The 17793-nt window shown below is 49.8% G+C and overlaps 1 protein-coding gene across 3 annotated transcripts in view; it reads left to right on the top strand.

Moving 5' to 3' along the window:
* The window catches only part of SCN5A (sodium voltage-gated channel alpha subunit 5), a 103432-nt gene that overhangs the window by 63233 nt on the left and 22406 nt on the right, over positions 1–17793 (top strand). For 2 of the 3 annotated variants that reach the window (XM_018038396.1, XM_018038397.1), the window contains exons 14-16: positions 3306–3746; positions 8572–8692; positions 9583–9737. In XM_018038396.1, the coding sequence (XP_017893885.1) occupies positions 3306–3746; positions 8572–8692; positions 9583–9737 (717 nt within the window). Of the gene's footprint in view, positions 1–3305; positions 3747–5583; positions 5746–8571; positions 8693–9582; positions 9738–17793 lie in introns of all 3 variants that reach the window. The other variant, XM_018038398.1, reaches the window with a different exon arrangement.

Here is a 17793-nt window from a genome sequence, read left to right as displayed (position 1 = left end):
TTTGCCCTCTTGGTCACCTGTCTGTCCCAGGGCGAGTGCATTTTGCCTTGTGTCTTTACAATGCGGGAAATTTCTGGAGTTGAGAGAGATCAAAATCTAAATGCCAGAGATGGAGGCTTTGGAAGAAGCAAGGCTGAGAGGGGTCAGTGGTTCAGGGAGAAGTCAGTGTCCGCTGTGGACATGCAGCCTTCTTCCTGGGTGTGCAGGGGGACCACACACGTTCCACCGTCACAGCTGCAGGGTCTGGCTCCCGCTGCCCCCGGTGTGGGCAGTGCAGGCTCCACAGCCACTCACAAAGAGGTTTTGGGTGATGTGAGTACCACCAGCTGCAGATTCCAAAGCACTTCTCAGACCTGCCTGCTTTCTCCTCCCATGTGCCTTAAGCAGGCCAGGGTGGGCTCAGTCTGAATTGAGGTCCATCTCCCTCGGGCTCCATGGATGGAGCCCAGAGAGGAAGCAGAGTGCTCAGTGCCCATGGAGTCCAGCTCTTTCTTTGGCTGGCCCCGCAACCCCCTCCCATCCCTTCAAACACACCGCCGCCACTCGGGGTGCCCCTCACTCAGCCCCCAGCCCAGCAGACTCTTGTGTGTTCCGAGGAGGATGTGAGTGCACAGAGCTCTCAGCCCAGGGCCAGGCTGAGCTGCTCTCACGCACACACAGCCTGCGATTTCCAAGCGGATCTGCCTGGGGATGAGAAGATTAGAGGCTGCTGGAGGAGGGAAGCAAACGCAGCCCACGCAGCCCCCTCCCTGGCCGCCTCAGGAATTGGGCCGCTGCCGGGCGTGGGTGGAAGCAAGATTGCCATTGAAATGGGAAGTGATGATCAGGCAGGGGCCGGGGCAGCAGCGTGTGATTGACGGGGAAAGCACCGGAAGCCACCCAACTTCCGAAGCCGGCGGCAAGGAAGGCCCTGGCACACTCTGTGGGCAGAGGAGGCTGCCCAGGCACCTCCTGCCCCACCCCCAGCCTGGCCCTAGATGCCTGGTGATCAGATGTTCAGCCAGGCGTGAGCGATGGCTGTGGTGGGCGTATCCAGGGTGGGCTACCAGGAAAAGAGGCAGGTCAGGCCCAGGCCAGTGTGGACAGAGGCCAGGGGCCTGGCCAGGGGTCAGTGTAGACAGCAGCTCTGAATCCCATCACATGCCTCACCCCTCCAGTGACGACATAAAAAAAAAAGGCTGCCAGGTGTCACAAGCAATCATCTCTCTGTGGATATAGGACAGGAGAGCCCACTTCTTAACCTTTCCATACTGTCCACATGAATGAGTGTTAATTTTGAAACCAAAGGCAGGTTTCTGAGGCCTGGCACGCCAATCCTGCCCACTGCCTTCGTCAGAATTCTTCCCAGCTTGCTGACAGACGTGTCTCAGGGGCTTGTAAGAAGCCAGGGCAGGAAGGATTCAGATTGGGTGTCCACCTTCACACCACCCTGCTGTAGAGGCCCCCATCCGACTGGACTCCTTCTGGGAGTGGCTGTGGGGGAAGAACAAGCCCAAGGTGGGGGAGGTTGCTTCTCTAGCCCATCGGCCTGGTGGTGGCTGGGAGCCAGACTGCCCCCTGTGTGGAACAAGCCCGCTGCCATCTTCAGTTACCCTCCCCAAGACCCAAGCCCAGTCCCTTGTCACTCAACAGAAGTTCGCCTTTTTAACCAAAACTAAAGCTTCAGACTTGCAGGGTGGTTTAGCAACAAGCAGTAGTCAAGAACCATCCAAAGACAGGATTTTGCAACCCCCCTGTAGGGGTCTCAAATCCATAATAGTGAGTCTGTGTCTTCTGGCACCTCTGAGGCCTCAGCCCCTCCCCTGCCTCCTTGCAGCATACGGGCACTAGAGCTAAGGCTGGCCCCTGGCCCCAGCCCCAGGTCTCTCCACTCCATCCCCGCTGTCTAGTGTTACACAGCACCCACCCGAGCACCCTTCCCTACCTGGACGCAACAACCCCCTCTCAGTGGCTTGACCCTGTAGTCAGTCCCGAGAGCTGCCACCTGGCCTCTTCTGCCATCGCCCTCTTGTGTGCTCAGTATCCCATGTCCTTCACCTGGGGAGCATAGTAAGATCTGGGGACACTGCTGGAGTGTGCTGCACGGCAGGAGCCCCCAGATGTTTGAGTGGGGAACTAGCTTCAGTAGGGAACTTAGAGGTACATCAGATGCCAACAGATGCACAGGCCCCTTCCCAGGAGGTCCCCAAGAGCAGATGAGCGATGGATGGTGGGCGGATGAATGGATGCTCTGGGCTGCTTCTGGCTGGGAGTCTGTCTTTTCCCTGGTAATCCCAGCTTGGATCCCACTTCCCAGGGAGCAGTCCTGTGCTCACCATGACTGCATGTGTACATGCTAAGTTGCTTCAGTCAGGTCTGACTCTTTGTGACCCCATGGACTGTAGCCCGCCAGGCTCCTCTGTCCATGGGATTTTCCAGACAAGAGTACTGGAGTGGGTTGCAATGCCCTCCTCTAGGGGATTTTCCCAACCTGTAGATAGAACCCCTGTCTCCTGTACCGCAGGCGGGTTCTTTACTGCTGAGCCGCTAGGGAAGCCCTCACCGTGACTGCATGGCCCCCCATTATTCCCAAAACAGCTTGACAGTATCTGCAGACTTTGACATCAGAGGAATCCACAGCTCTCCCATGGAATGTGCACCAACACCCAAGAATCCTGGGTCTGCACACCCTCAGTTCAGACTGTATCTGAACCCTTGGGAGGAGGGGTTGATTCTGGTGGTGAAAAGCTGGAAGAAGGACCTCGGTTCTTCTTTGAAGAAAGGATTTAGCAAAGAGACCACGACTGTGAAAAAGATAAAAGCGTTTATTAGAAGCAAAGTACGTGTGGAAGAGCAGACAGACAAGTTAGGAGGGAGCAGCTTAGGCTGCTTAAATCAGGCAGTTTTCCATTGTTGTATTTTTTTCTAGCCAGTCATCTCCATATCTGTTCCTAGTATGGACATGTATCTCTCAGTCAAGATGGATTCTAGCTGGCCTATTCTCACTCCTTTTGTCCTTCCCTTAGATTGAGGGCCTTCTCGGCACATGTGTTGGGCCAGGAAACCCATGAGAACACACCAAATCAGGACCCAGCGCTCCCACTGGTCTCCCATCTCGAAGCATCAGCAGGAGACCAGCTGCAGGGCCTATGTATCTGCTACCTCAGGATGAGAACTCACCTTTCCTTTCAGAGCCAAACTCTTTAAATTGAAGGGAGTGAGAGCTTAGAATGAGGCCCTAGGGTCCAAGCCTTGCACTCTTTGCTTCTGGCCCTCCTCAAGGGTTCTCCATCCTGAGCGCCCAGGGCTTGGCGTTGTCTCCACAGGTCCTGAACCTCTTCCTGGCTTTACTGCTCAGCTCCTTCAGTGCGGACAACCTCACAGCCCCCGACGAGGATGGGGAGATGAACAACCTCCAGCTGGCTCTGGCCCGCATCCAGCGGGGCCTGCGCTTCATCAAGCGGACCACCTGGGACTTCTGCTGTGGGCTCCTGCAGCGGCCGCCTCAGAAGCCCGCGGCGCTTGCCTCCCAGGGCCAGCCGCCAGGCTGTATCGCCACCTCCAGCCCCTCGCCCCCACCAGAGAGCGAGAAGGCTCCCCCAGCCCGCAAGGAGACGCGGTTTGAGGAAGGCCAGCGGCCAGGTCAGGGCGCACCCGGGGATGCCGAGCCTGTGTGTGTGCCCATCGCCGTGGCCGAGTCAGACACGGATGACCCCGAGGAGGATGAGGAGAACAGCCTGAGCACAGAGGAAGAGTCCAGCAAGAAGGTGAGCCCCCAAACCCTGCCCCTCATGTGCGTGAGCGCCACCTCCTGCCCAGGGGACCCAGCTTCACTCGGAACAGTTGCCCCAGTAGGGATTGGCCTGGAGGGGGAACACAGGCCATCCCCCCAGAACCAGCCTCGTGGAGGCATGCTGAGACCAGCTGGCAACCCTCTCTCCCCAGCCCAGCCCAGGAGGGCATCTTCAAGGGACTATCATTCATCCCCTGGCTGGACACGGGCAGCCAGTTGTTCAGAGAGAGAAACCGAGGCACAGCAAGAGAGACAGACTTGCTAGGAGTTCCTCACAGGTCTAGGACAGAGCCAGGAAGCCTGGCTCCCAGACCCAACCCTGACCTTATCCCCTCTAAGACTAACAAGGCAGAATGTCTTGGTGAGTGGGGGAGAGTGGCCTCCTGACCTCACCACTGCCCCTTCCCCTCCCCCCAGGCCCAGGGCTCATTCTGAGGTTTAAAAATAAGCATCCCTAAGATGGCAGGTGTTAGAGACAGCACTATCTTATCTCCCAACCTGTTATTTTTAACACTTAGGACTGGAGTCTGAACAAAAGGGACAGTGCACCCCACCCCCTCCCTGGCTCCCTCAGTGTCCTCACGGCCTGAGCCCGGCTCAGGTGGCTTCTCCCAAGGTCCTTGGTCAGAGAGTGAGGACTAGGTTTCTCGGTTTTGCTGGGCCCATGCTGGCCACCTCCTTGGGGCCTGCACTGGGTGGGTCTGGCTGAGAAGAGCAGCTGCTCCCCTGCATGGAATTTGATCTGTGGCTCCAGCCTTGATTCCACAAACTCCTGCCTTCCTGTGGTCCCAGAGGCCAGCTCCTGCCCTTTCAGGCAGGCGGCGGGACAGCCACAGAGTCGGTTGGGGGAGGGGAAGGGTTGGTGTTGCCAGAACCGTGGCTTAGAATTATCTCCAGGACGCTTCCAGCACAGGAGTGGAATTCCGGCTGCCCCTGCTGTTCCTGCTCCTCTGCTTCCCTTGAGCCTGTTGGCCCTGAGACGCACGCGCGCGTGTGTGTGTGTGTGTGTGGTGTGGTGTGGTGTGTGTGTGTGTGGTGTGTGTGTGTGTGGTGTGTGTGTGGTGGTGTGTGTGGTGTGTGTGTGGTGTGGTGGGTGTGTGGTGGTGTGTGTGGTGTGGTGGTGTGGTGTGGGGGGGGGGGGGGGGGGGGGGGGGGGGGGGGGGGGGGGGGGGGGGGGGGGGGGGGGGGGGGGGGGGGGGGGGGGGGGGGGGGGGGGGGGGGGGGGGGGGGGGGGGGGGGGGGGGGGGGGGGGGGGGGGGGGGGGGGGGGGGGGGGGGGGGGGGGGGGGGGGGGGGGGGGGGGGGGGGGGGGTGTGGTGTGTGGGGGGGGGGGGGGGGGGGGGGGGTGTGGTGTGTGTGTGTGGTGTGTGTGTGTGTGTGTGTGTGTGTGGTGTGTGTGTGGTGTGTGTGGTGTGTGTGGTGTGTGTGTGGTGTGTGTGTGTGTGTGGTGTGTGTGTGTGTGTGTGTGTGTGTGTGTGTGTGTGTGTGTGTGTGTAAGCTGAGCTGCCATGGGAACTCCTGGGGAAAGCCTGTCCTCCTAAGTGGAGCTGCCAGCACCTGGAAGCTGGACATCGTGGCACACTGACACCCTTTGAGAAGTGAGAGGAGGGGGAGATTTGTGCCAACCAGGCCAGGGGCTTTGTTTAGCTTTAGGCCCTTTGCCTGGTCCTCTCAGGAGCTTCCGTCAGCCTTAGAATGCCTGAAGGAGGGGTCTTCAGCGAGATGATGCCTCACAAAGAGAGTAGTGAAGCAGAGCCAGGATCCTGGAAACACTGGCTGGGTAGCTCATGGGCTGGGGGGCGGTCTCTTTAGCAGGAATCCCAGCCTGCATCCGGCAGCCCAGAGGCCCTCCCGGAGCTGAGGGTCTGGAGCCAGGTGTCGGAGACCACCTCCTCTGGGGCCGAGGCCAGTGAGGCTCAGGCAGACTTGCAGCGGCAGCGGCGAGCAGAGGCCCCAGCCCCAGGGTGCAGTGAGGTAACGCACACCTTTGTCCCCGAAGCCACTGGGGCACTGCCGCTGGGGCTGGGGGCCGTGAGAGGCCCCCAGACACCAACCTTCTGGTGGGAGCCACAGCTGCTATCACAGCCAGTGTGGGAGACCCATTTGCAGAGTGACCCCAGACAGGGGAGGGATGGGGCCCAGAGCCACGGGGAAACTCAGGAAGCAGGCCTCAGGAGCACGCCACAGGACTAACCCCAAACCCCTGCCTATTCACCCCTTCCTCACTGGGTTCCTGTGCTTTGGTCCTGTCGGCAAACGTCTGTCCTGTGAGTCCGCCTGGGGGACTGGGGGAGCTCTGAGCACAGGCTCTTAACACACGAGCCACTAGCTGCTTCTCACCTGGACGGAAGCTGAAGCAGCAAACACAAGGCCTGTCAGAGGCACTTGTTCTGGACACAAAAGAGTTTTAATTTGTGCTCATTACCAATACTTTGGCCGCCTGATACGAAGAGCTGACTCATTGGAAAAGACCCTGATGCTGGGAAAGATTGAAGGCAGGAGGAGAAGGGGATGACAGATAAGATGGTTGGATGGCATCACCAACTCAATGGATATGAGTTTGAGCAAGCTCCAGGAGATGGTGAAGGACAGGGAAGCCTGGAGTGCTGCAGTCCATGGGGTCGCAAAGAGTCAGACACAACTGAGCTACTGAATAACAAGACAACAGCGACCAACATTTAAAAGCCAGAGACTTTTCTATGAAAAGTCTGCATTCTGGCTTGTCTTGAAAAAAAAAATATCGGAAGAAGAGCTTCCCTGCTGAAGGGTGTAACCGCCTCCCTGACCGGCCAGAAAGCTGCGACTGGCCAGACCGCACCGCCTGCCCTCATTCCATCACCTGCCTGGCCCCGTAAGCACTTGGGTTCGCAGCCCCTGAGCTAACTGGACTGTGGCACTGCTGGCTACAGCCCACCCCTGCTCTGCCAAGCACCCAGGAAGGTGGAGGTCATGTGCTCAGAGACCGTGCCCAGGGCCCTTGTCCTGCAGCCTGACCTCAGCCTCAGTCGCAGCTGTGACTTGCCCCAAGGCAACATTTCTCCTTTGTCTTGTTCCTTTCATGGGATGGGCCCATGGGAAGCTTTGTTTTCATGGCCAGTTTGGGAGTACAAGGGCCTAATGGAATCATCGCCCTGACTGTGCAGGTCACACTTGTCCTCCTGGAGGGTCTGACACACCAAGGCGGAGGGAACAGGAAGACACGGGAGGGACGGAAGGTCACGGACAGAAGGGGCTCCCGTACTGGAATGCTGACCTTTGAGCAAGTCTGGTACCTCCGTCACCTCTTCAGATCAAGTCACAGTGGAAATGAGGAGACAGCCAGGTGGGCTGGGACTTTCCTAGGAGAAGGACCCCTCATCTCACTTGCCCGGGAAATCCCGAGAACTCGCCGTCTCACGTGACAGCTCTAGTGTCTGAAAAGAAAAGGCGCCCAAAGACCCTCCACTGTGCCTTTCCCAGCTCAGCACTGCACAAAGCTGGAGTGAGGACGTGAACCTCAGAACCACAGAAACCGCCCTACACCCAGGGGCACTCTACATTTTCACCAGGATCCAGTCACTCCTTACAGCCAATCTCAAGGTTAAAGAGGACTTTGAGACAGCAGTGGACTGAATTATGGAAGGAAGAGAAAAGGCAGCACTGAGAGCGAGGGCTGCCCAAGAACTCAAACCAGCTCTCCCCAGAGTGGAGCGAAGCCTGAGCAGCGTGAGGTGGACAACTGAGCTGGGTGTTGTAGATGTGATCTGAAGCAAAGGAAGGCTTCCTTCCTCCCCAGAACTCTCTTCCCTGCCACACTTGTCATTAAGGTGGATTCCCAGAGGCAGAGCCAGAGCCCGGCTTCCTGTGCAAATGATTCATTGAGAGGGTGCCCTCAGGAGAGACCTGTAAGGAAGTGAGAAAAGCAAGATAAGGCAGAAGCAGCAGCTCCAGATGTTATGCTGGCTGGATTCCAGCCTCAGCTGGGTCTCTTCCATATCAGTCAGTCACTGGGTGTCAGCCACCCTGGACTTGGGTTGTAACCCCCAAACTTTTTCCAAGGATGGCAGGTCCCTGGCTAAAGGCACTTTTCTGGAGATGGGGTCAGCTAAACAGTGTTCGCAACAGCTGGAGACAGGTGCACTGGCCCAAAGAGGGGAACTGGGCAGAACTACAGCACTCCTACACGGGTGCCCACACATGACACACAGAGGTGCTCGCAAGGGCAGCGGCACATACCTGTCATCATCAGATTATGTGGGATCAGGGCCACAGAAACCTGCGTGACCAGGCAGGGAAGGTTCCAGCACCTTCCTGCTCTAGGCTGTGTGCCTCACACCAGCACCCGTATGAACTGAGTGAGAAATGTGGGCTGGGGTCCCTGGCCTGTCCTTTGCATGTCTGACGCGGTGCCTGTGTGTGCCTCTGACCCTGGAGCTGACTGTTCTGGGCGTGGCCTGCCTGTTTCCTGTGTGTGTGCTGGGCTGCCACTGTGTCCACATCCCAGCGTGTGTCCCTGTTGCACCTCATGCCTGTTTCACTTCCACCTGGATGCCTTCCCCATTCCTGGGGTTTTCCCAGAACCCTTGTCCCACCCCTGCACCCCTGCCCTAGACACCAGCAGCCCAGAATCACTGACCCAGGGGCCCTAAGGTCCAGCCCTGGTGAGCTTCGTGGCAGGTTCCCATCCCCCTGGGCTCAGATTCTCCAGGTGTGCCGTGGGGGATGGCCTAGGCACCTCCACTCTGGGAGCCCCAGGCTGGAGGCTGCTACAGAGCCTACGCTCATGCGCTCACCCACCCCACCTCACAATCCTGCCTGCAGCTTCCCGAAGACAGTTACTCTGAGGGGAGCACAGCAGATATGACCAACACTGCTGACCTCCTGGAGCAGATCCCTGACCTCGGAGAGGACGTCAAAGATCCAGAGGACTGCTTCACGGAAGGTACGGCCCCGGCTGGCACTACGGCCCAGCCTCAGCCCTGCGCAGAGGGGCAGGAGGACCCGGAGCTCCTGCGTCACAACCCGCTGTGGCCTGGATGCCTGTCATCCTTTCCCCTTTCCTCAAGACCCTGGGGGCCTCCCCACCTGCCCGTGACGTGAATTATGGCAGGTGTGCCTTCAGATGTGTTTGGCTGGACCACTGTGGAGTGTGGAGTGTGTTTGGCTGCGTTTGTGGCGTGGTGGTATGACTGGGGGCCCCCATAGCGGCAGGGACTGGTCTAATTCCCCCATCCCCTCAGGCTGTGGCACAGCGCTTGGCACGTAGTAGGCCCTCTGTAAACATTCAAGGTGGGTGTGACATGTGGCTGTGTTGGTGACAGCATCTGGAGCTTTTATGAATCCATGGTATATTTGGAGGGCAGCTGGGGATAAAATGAGGGTTTGTCTTCCATGTGGCACACCCTTTGGGACTGTCAATAAGAAGTCTGCCCTTCCCAAGGCTCAGAAGCTGCAAACATGGAGAAAGTCCAGGGACCGAGCACCCCAGGGGATTCTGGAACATTCCCCCGGGGGTGAGTTGTCTGGGTGAGCACGGTTCAAGCTGGAGCCTAGCCCAACCCCAGCCTTGCCCCGGCCCAGACCTGCCAGGCCCTTCATCTACTTACTGGTAGCCTGGTCCATCCACCCTCTCCATGGAGTACCTGCTGCGTGAAGCCTCCTGAGGGCAGTTCCCACAGTCATGACCCCCCACCGTGGACCCGCCCCCCCCATGTGGCCCAGTTTATTATCCATCATTGTAACCGCTCTCAGTCATTCTTTCAAGCGCCCAGCTGTCAGATGTGGGCGTTCGCAGGTGCTGGGCTGGGTCTGAGCCCTCTCCCTCCCCCACAGGCTGTGTCCGCCGCTGTCCCTGCTGCTCCGCGGACACCACGCAGGCCCCCGGGAAGGTCTGGTGGAGGCTGCGCAAGACCTGCTACCGCATCGTGGAGCACAGCTGGTTCGAGACGTTCGTCATCTTCATGATCCTGCTCAGCAGTGGCGCGCTGGTACCCTCCTGGGGGTGGAGGGTGGGCAGGGAGGCGAGGAGAGGGCGCAAGCAGAGAAAGGGCATCTCCAGCTGGAAAGCCAGGTTAGAAACAGGGGCAGAGCCCTCTGCTGAAAATGAACCCCGCCCCCAGGGCCCCAGATGAAGACCAGCTCACACACTGTCAACACCACAGCATGTATGGAGGTCAGAGCAGAAAGGGGTCATGGCAGAGGTCATCCGTCCAGCCCTCCTTGTTCCACAGAGGGAAGTGACTTTCCCAGATCCCAGGGCGCAGCTGGCACAGGTCTCGGGTCACCAGCCACCTGCACCTGAGCCCTGGTGACACGCCCACCTGCACACAGCATCTGACACCCCATCAGGCTGGTTCAGTGCAGCTAACAATGCAGGCTGACAGCCCACTGGTGGCTCCACTCATGTCTTCTAGGGCTAGAGGCCAAGCTATGTGGTTCACACGTTATCACGTTTAATCCCCATAGCAACCCTTTGTAGAAACATTAAGTAACTTACCCAAAGCCCCACCACTCACAAGCAGCAGATGTGGCATTTGAGCCCAGAGAGTCAGATTCCAAGTCCTTTGTCTTGACTTTCCATTTGTTCAATAGATCTTTTCTAAGCTCTCCTTGTATCTACTGGTCCTGTGATGCGTGGAGGGGCGATACGAGGAAGAGACCCCGGCTCTGGCCTCAGGGACTCCTAGTCTAGTCGGGGAAACCAGATTCAGCAGGTTTGAGATAGTCAGAGATCAGCTCCAGAGAGAGGAGAACAAGAATGGAGTAGATGACTCAGAATGATGGAAGGTCAGGGGGAACTAGAACAATCAGAAAGACTCCTTAGAGGAAGCAGATGGAGCTGGACTATGGAGAACAGGGAGGTTTGGTGAGACCAGGAGGAACAGCGAGGCCCTCTGGAGATGCCCCAACTGGTTCCCAAGCACCCTACTCATCTCTCGGAGCCCTTCTAGAAGGAGATGGAAACAGCCCTGGAGAGGGTTGTGAAAGGTACTTGTGAACAGGGAGAGGGGTGATCAGGAAGGCAGAGGAAACAGAAACTTCACTAGCCCAGAAGCAGCAAGAACCCAATATTGTTGGGGAGATGAGAGCCCCATGAATGAGCAACTAACAAGGAGTGCTTTGGACTTTAGATAGGGAGAGCGAGAGGGCTACTCTGATCCTAGGCTGTTTGCCTCCCGCTGATGCTGCTGCTGCCTCCGAGACTTCCCTGTAGCTCAAATGGTAAAGAATCTGCCTGCAAGGCAGGAGACCAGGGTTCGATCCCTGGGTTGGGAAGTTCCTCTGGGCAAGGGAATGGCTACCCACTCCAGGATTCTTGCCTGGAGAATTCCATGGACAGAGAAGCCTGTTGGGCTACAGCCTGTGGCGTCGCAAAGAGTCGGACATGACCAAGCGACTAACGCCACCCACACACTGCCTCTATGGGGCCAGGCCATGGGGAGACACTGAGGCTGCCACTTCTAAACCTCTGGGCCTCCCATCCCCCTGTACTGTCCTGCCACTGTTCCAGAGTGGGCCTGGAGCCGCTGCTTACAGACTACATGCTGTTTTACCATCGGCTAGAGCCAAATCTCTGTAGGCTTCAGAGAAGGAGGATTTGACAATATGTTAACGAGTTTTGTTTTTAAACAGCCACAAACAAGGGCAGCCAGAGCCACTTAATCTGAGCTGTGGAGGAAAAGCTCAGCCTGGCATAAGTGAGGAGGTGTTTTGGCAAGCAAATGGTGAATCTCATCAGGGTAGACAGCCAAGCACTGTTTAAAAAAAAAAGAAATCCACATCAATGATATATTGAGAAAAATAAGTCAGAGTGTGTTATTTAAAGTTATAAACTTGTTTAACAGAAAGCAGACTATGTATCACTTTGAAATTGCTGAAGGGAAAAAAATTTCTTTTGAGAACACAGATTTTACAGCAAAAGATAGGGAGAAAAGAAGGAACCAGGAAGCATTAAATCAGGAAACAAAATAATATGGCAAAGACAAGATCAGACATGTGTTTTACTAATAAATGTAATTGGATAAAATTCATCATTTTAAAAGGAAAGGATTCTAAGTGGATCAGAAAAAAAAAAAAACTACAGCTGTGTGTTCTCAAAGTACAACCCTGAAACTGTGACTCAGAAATATTAAAAGTGAAGTAATAAGATATAGCAGGGAAGTGTAAACAATGACAACAAAAATCAGAGTGCTTTTGTTTGTTAATGTTAAACAAGGTTGAACTCAAGGTAAAAATCTTGAGATAAAAAAGAAGGTCCAACCTATAATAAAAACACAACTATTATGAATATATTTATTTGGGGCACTTATATAAAGTAAAATCAGGAAAAAAGTGGCAACAGTACAATAATACAGTGAGATTTTACCTCATTTGTTTAGTACTTGGCTAATCAAGTATTAATAGAAAGAATGAGACAATGAGATATCTTAAAAGACATAGTTAATAAATTTGATCTAACTTAATATGGACTGATAGATAGAGTGCCTGATGAATTGTGGAATGAGGTTCGTGACATTGTACAGGAGACAGGGATCAAGACCATCCCCTTGGAAAATAAATGCAAAAAAGCAAAATGGCTGTCTGGGGAGGGCTTACAAATAGCTGTGAAAAAAAGAGAGGCGAAAAGCAAAGGAGAAAAGGAAAGATATAAGCATCTGAATGCAGAGTTCCAAAGAATAGCAAGGAGAGATAAGAAAGCCTTTCAGCGATCAATGCAAAGAAATAGAGGAAAAGAACAGAATGGGAAAGACTAGAGATCTCTTCAAGAGAATTAGAGATACCAAGGAAACATTTCATGCAAAGATGGGCTCGATAAAGGACAGAAATGGTATGGACCTAACAGAAGCAGAAGATATTAAGAAGAGATGGCAAGAATACACAGAAGAACTGTACAAAAAAGATCTTCACGACCCAGATAATCACGATGGTGTGATCACTCGTCTAGAGCCAGACATCCTGGAATGTGAAGTCAAGTGAGCCTTAGAAAGCATCACTACAAACAAAGCTAGTGGAGGTGATGGAATTCCAGTTGAGCTATTTCAAATCCTGAAAGATGATGCTGTGAAAGTGTTGCACTCAATATGCCAGCAAATTTGGAAAACTCAGCAGTGGCCACAGGACTGGAAAAGGTCAGTTTTCATTCCAATCCCAAAGAAAGGCCATGCCAAAGAATGCTCAAAACACTGCACAATTGCACTCATCTCACATGCTAGTAAAGTAATGCTCAAAATTCTCCAAGCCAGGCTTCAGAAATACATGAACTGTGAACTTCCTGATGTTCAAGCTGGTTTTAGAAAAGGCAGAGGAACCAGAGATCAAATTGCCAACATCTACTGGATCATGGAAAAAGCAAGAGAGTTCCAGAAAAACATCTATTTCTGCTTTATTGACTATGTCAAAGCCTTTGACTGTGTGGAAAATTCTGAGAGAGATGGGAATACCAGACCAGCTGACCTGCCTCTTGAGAAACCTGTATGCAGGTCAGGAAGCAACAGTTAGAACTGGACATGGAACAACAGACTGGTTCCAAATAGGAAAAGGAGCACGTCAAGGCTCTGTATTTTCACCCTGCTTATTTTTAACTTATATGCAGAGTACATCATGAGAAATACTGGGCTGGATGAAGCACAAGCTGGAATCAAGATTGCCAGGAGAAATATCAATAACCTCAGATATGCAGATGACACCACCCTTATGGCAGAAAGTGAAGAGGAACTAAAAAGCCTCTTGATGAAGGTGAAAGAGGAGAGTGAAAAAGTTGGCTTAAAGCTCAACATTCAGAAAATTAAGATCATGGCATCCAGTCCCATCACTTCATGGGAAATAGATGGGGAAACAGTGTCAGACTTTATTTTTGGGGGCTCCAAAATCACTGCAGATGGTGATTGCAGCCATGAAATTAAAAGACACTTACTCCTTGGAAGAAAAGTTATGACCAACCTAGATAGCATATTCAAAAGCAGAGACATTACTTTGCCGACTAAGGTCCGTCTAGTCAAGGCTATGGTTTTTCCTGCGGCCATGTATGGATGTGAGAGTTGGACTGTGAAGAAGGCTGAGCGCCGAAGAATTGATGCTTTTGAACTGTGGTGTTGGAGATCCAACCAGTCCATTCTGAAGGAGATCAGCCCTGGGATTTCTTTGGAAGGGATGATGGTAAAGCTGAAACTCCAGTACTTTGGCCACCTCATGTGAAGAGTTGACTCACTGGAAAAGACTCTGATGCTGGGAGGGATTGGGGGCAGGAGGAGAAGGGGACGACAGGATGAGATGGCTGCATGGCATCACTGACTCAATGGGTGTGAATCTGAGTGAACTCCAGGAGCTGGTGATGGACAGGGAGGCCTAGTGTGCTGTGATTCTGGGGTCGCAGAGAGTCGGACACGACTGAGTGACTGAACTGAACTGAATATGGGCAGGGAGGCCCAGCATGCTGCAGTCCATGGGGTCACAAAGAGTTGGACACAACTGAGCAACTGAACTGAGCTGAACTGAATAACAATAATAGCTAACACTTAAATAGTACTGACTATGTGCTAGGCTCTGTTGTAACATTTTACAAGCATTAATGCATTTAGTTCGCCTGAGGTAGGTACTATATTACAGATAAGAAAACTGCTATATGTAGCAAAAATAGAAAGATTAAAAATAAACCTGTAGAAACATGAAACATATTCTTAAACTCTGGATTAAACAAAATAGTTTCATGGAGGGTTCATGGGTGTTCATTATATTATTAATAAGGTGTGCTATGATTCATGAGGTCGCAAAGAGTCGGACACGACTGAGCGACTGAACCAAAAGAAGAAAACTATTCATGAACCAAATATCGGAGTGTGTCATCAAAGATTATGATTCAACTAGTTTTGTCCTCCTGATATCTAAAAAAATAAGAAAGGAAAAATAGAGGTAGAGAAAAAACTTTGACTTGGGGCAGGGGAAGTCACTAGAAAGTAACTAGTAAATAGTCACTAGTCTATTGTTACTAAAAAGTAACAATATTGCTAATACTTTATGTGGGATGTAGCCAAAGCTGTGATGACTAAAATTCATAGACTTAAACATTTTCTTTGTTAAATAGAAAGAATAGATTTATTAACTCAAGAAATTAGAAATATAACAACAAAATAATTGTAAAGAAAGCAAAGGAAATAATTAATGAAGTAAAAACACAAATTAATGAATTAGAAAATAAATAGTAAAATTGATAAAATTCCAAAGCTGATTCCTTGAAAAATTAAAGTGATCAATAAACCACTAGCTAATCTAATCTCTTACATCTCCAAGAGTGGATTCTTTCATATTTTCAAAGAAGAAAATAATTTAAATTCTATTTTTAAATCTTCTGGAGTATGAAAAAAGATGGAAAATCTATAAATTATTTTTATGAAAGCTAATAGTGCTGATTTTTAAAACCTTAAGTATACCAAAAGTAAAACAACACACTAGTTTTCATGCTCTATACTTGTGAGTAGTGATGCAAAAATATTAAAATACATGCAAATAGGATTCAGTAAAATATTAAGAAGATTAAATGAGTCACAGCGAGGTATATCCTAAAACGTCAGAAGGACGCCCTGTTAGGAAATCTATTTACATGAATCAGATAAAGATGAAAAGCCGTATAATTATCTCAGTGAATGCTTGATTTTTAAAACTTTGGTAAGAATAGAAATAAAATAGATTTCCTTTACTTAATGAAAAACTTAATTTCAAGTTAACTTCTACATCGTCATGAGTAGTAAGTAAAGCACTAAAAACATTTTATTAAAGTCAAGGAGAAAAAAAAGATGATTTAACTACCTTTTAGCTGTTTTTCATTATTTAATAATAACTTTGAAGTACTAACCAGTGCTGTTAATCAAGAAAACTAAACATGCAGCATAAAAATAGGAAAATAGAAGAAACGAAGTTAATAGAATCAAGTATGAGTTTAAAATAATGCAAGTATATCATTACTTGTAGATAATGATTGCTTAGAGAAAAATTTAAAACTCATTAAAAACATTGTATGGCTAGTTATAAAACAAATGTATAAATAATTGTTGCTGTTGGAATAGAAACATTTAGTCACGAGTAACATTTCTCCAGTAGTCCTTAGATGCCAGGCATTGTAAACATAAAATAACTGAGAATAAATATAACATGAAATGTAACATAGATACATGAAGAAAACTATTAAACTTTCCTTTGGAGTGTAAAGGAAGACAAACAGATAAACGCACTAAAAATATACTCCATCCTTGAGCAGAAAGGCTGAATTAGTTCCTAAAACAGTTGATAAACTCAATGCAGTAATACATTTCTAATGTTTTAAAGGGAATTTGACAAAATGTTGTTTAAATGTATCTTAAAAATCATGAAAAGTGACCAGGAAAATTTGTGTGACGCTAATTCAGAAATAGACCAGGAGAGCAATGGAACCACACAGAAGTCGTAAGCAAATATAGAAGTGTAGTAGATTACAATGTCGACTTCTACTCTGTGGATTTGGAGTGGGTTCTTTAATAAAGTGTTAGGACACTTGACAAGTCACTCTGGAAAAAATATTAAAATAGATAATTTGCTCCTTACCAAAATATATTAGATTTTTTAAGTTATGATATAAAACAATGAAACAAGAAGGAAAGAAATAGAAAGAAAAGAAAGGTCATCTTTTCCCCAGCCTTGGGAATAGGCAAGGGCTTTCTTTTTTCTTTTACTTTCTTTTACATGTGTACCTCATTATTTTTAACTTTTTGTAGTCTTTTTTAAATTGAATTTTTATTTTCTATTGGAATATAGTTCATTTACAGTGTTGTGTTAGATTCAGATGTACAGCAAAGTGATTTAGCTCTAAATATACATATATCTGTATTCTTTTTCAGATTCTCTTCTCATATAGCTTATTACAGAATATTGAGTAGAGTTCCCTGCACTATACAGCTGGTTCTTGTTGATTATCAGTTTTATATAGAATAGTATGTCCATGTTAATCCCAAACTCCTAATTTATCCAGCCCCCTACCTTTCCCTTTGGCAGCCATAAGTTTGTTTTTCTGTCTAAATCTGTTTCTGTTTTGTAAATAATTCATTTGTATCATTTTGTTGTTTTTTTTTTTAGATTCCACATTTAAGTGATATCATATGATATTTGTCTTTCTCTGCCTTAACCTGCTGTGATAATCTCCATGGTCCATCCATAATGCAAATGGAATTTTTATTCTTTTTTTATGGCTGAGTAATATTCCATTGTATATCCATATTCCTCTGTCAATTAAGAATTTAGGTTGTCTCCATGTCTGGGCTGTTGTAAATAGTGCTGCAGTGAACGCTGGGGTGCTTGCATCTTTTCAAATTATAGTTTTCTTCAGCTGTATGCCCGAGAGTGGAATTGCTGGATTATATAGTAGTTCTGCTTTTACATTTTAAGGAACCTCAACACTGAATACATAATGGTTGTACCAATTTATATTCCCACCCACAGTGTGGGAGGGTTCCTCTCTGGCACTTATTGTGTGTAGACTTTTTGGTAATGGCCCTTCTAACCAGTGTGAGGTGATACTGGTTTCCTTGTGGTTTCTATTTGCGTTACTCTAATAATCAGTGACGTGGAGCACCGTTTCGTGTGCATTTTGGCCGTCTGTGTGCTTTGTTTGGAAGTGTCAGTCTTCTGCCCATTTTCCTTTGGAGTGTTTGGCTTCTTGGGGGTATTGAGTTGAATGAGCGGTTTGTATATTTTGGAGATGAATCCCTTCTTGGTCACTTTGTTTGCAAGTATTTTCTCGCATACTGTGGGTTGCCTTTTTGCTTTGTTTATGGTTTCCTTTGCTGTGGAAATCCTTTTGTGTATAATTAGGTCCCATTTGTTTATTTTTGTTTTATTTTCATTACTCTAAAAGGTGGATCCAAAAATATATTGCCGCAATTTATGTCAAAGAGTGTTCTGCCTATGTTTTCCTCTAAGAGTTTTAAAGCATCTGATCTTATTTTATTTTTGTGTATGGTGCTAGACAATGTTCTAAATTTCATTCTTTGACATGTAGCTGTCCGGTTTTCCCAGCAT

The sequence above is a fragment of the Capra hircus genome, chromosome 22 (assembly GCF_001704415.2).
Source record: "Capra hircus breed San Clemente chromosome 22, ASM170441v1, whole genome shotgun sequence".
In the NCBI taxonomy this organism is placed as follows: Eukaryota; Metazoa; Chordata; class Mammalia; order Artiodactyla; family Bovidae; genus Capra; species Capra hircus.
Note: the sequence above shows the minus strand (reverse complement) of the source record. Positions and strands in the feature narration are given on the sequence as shown.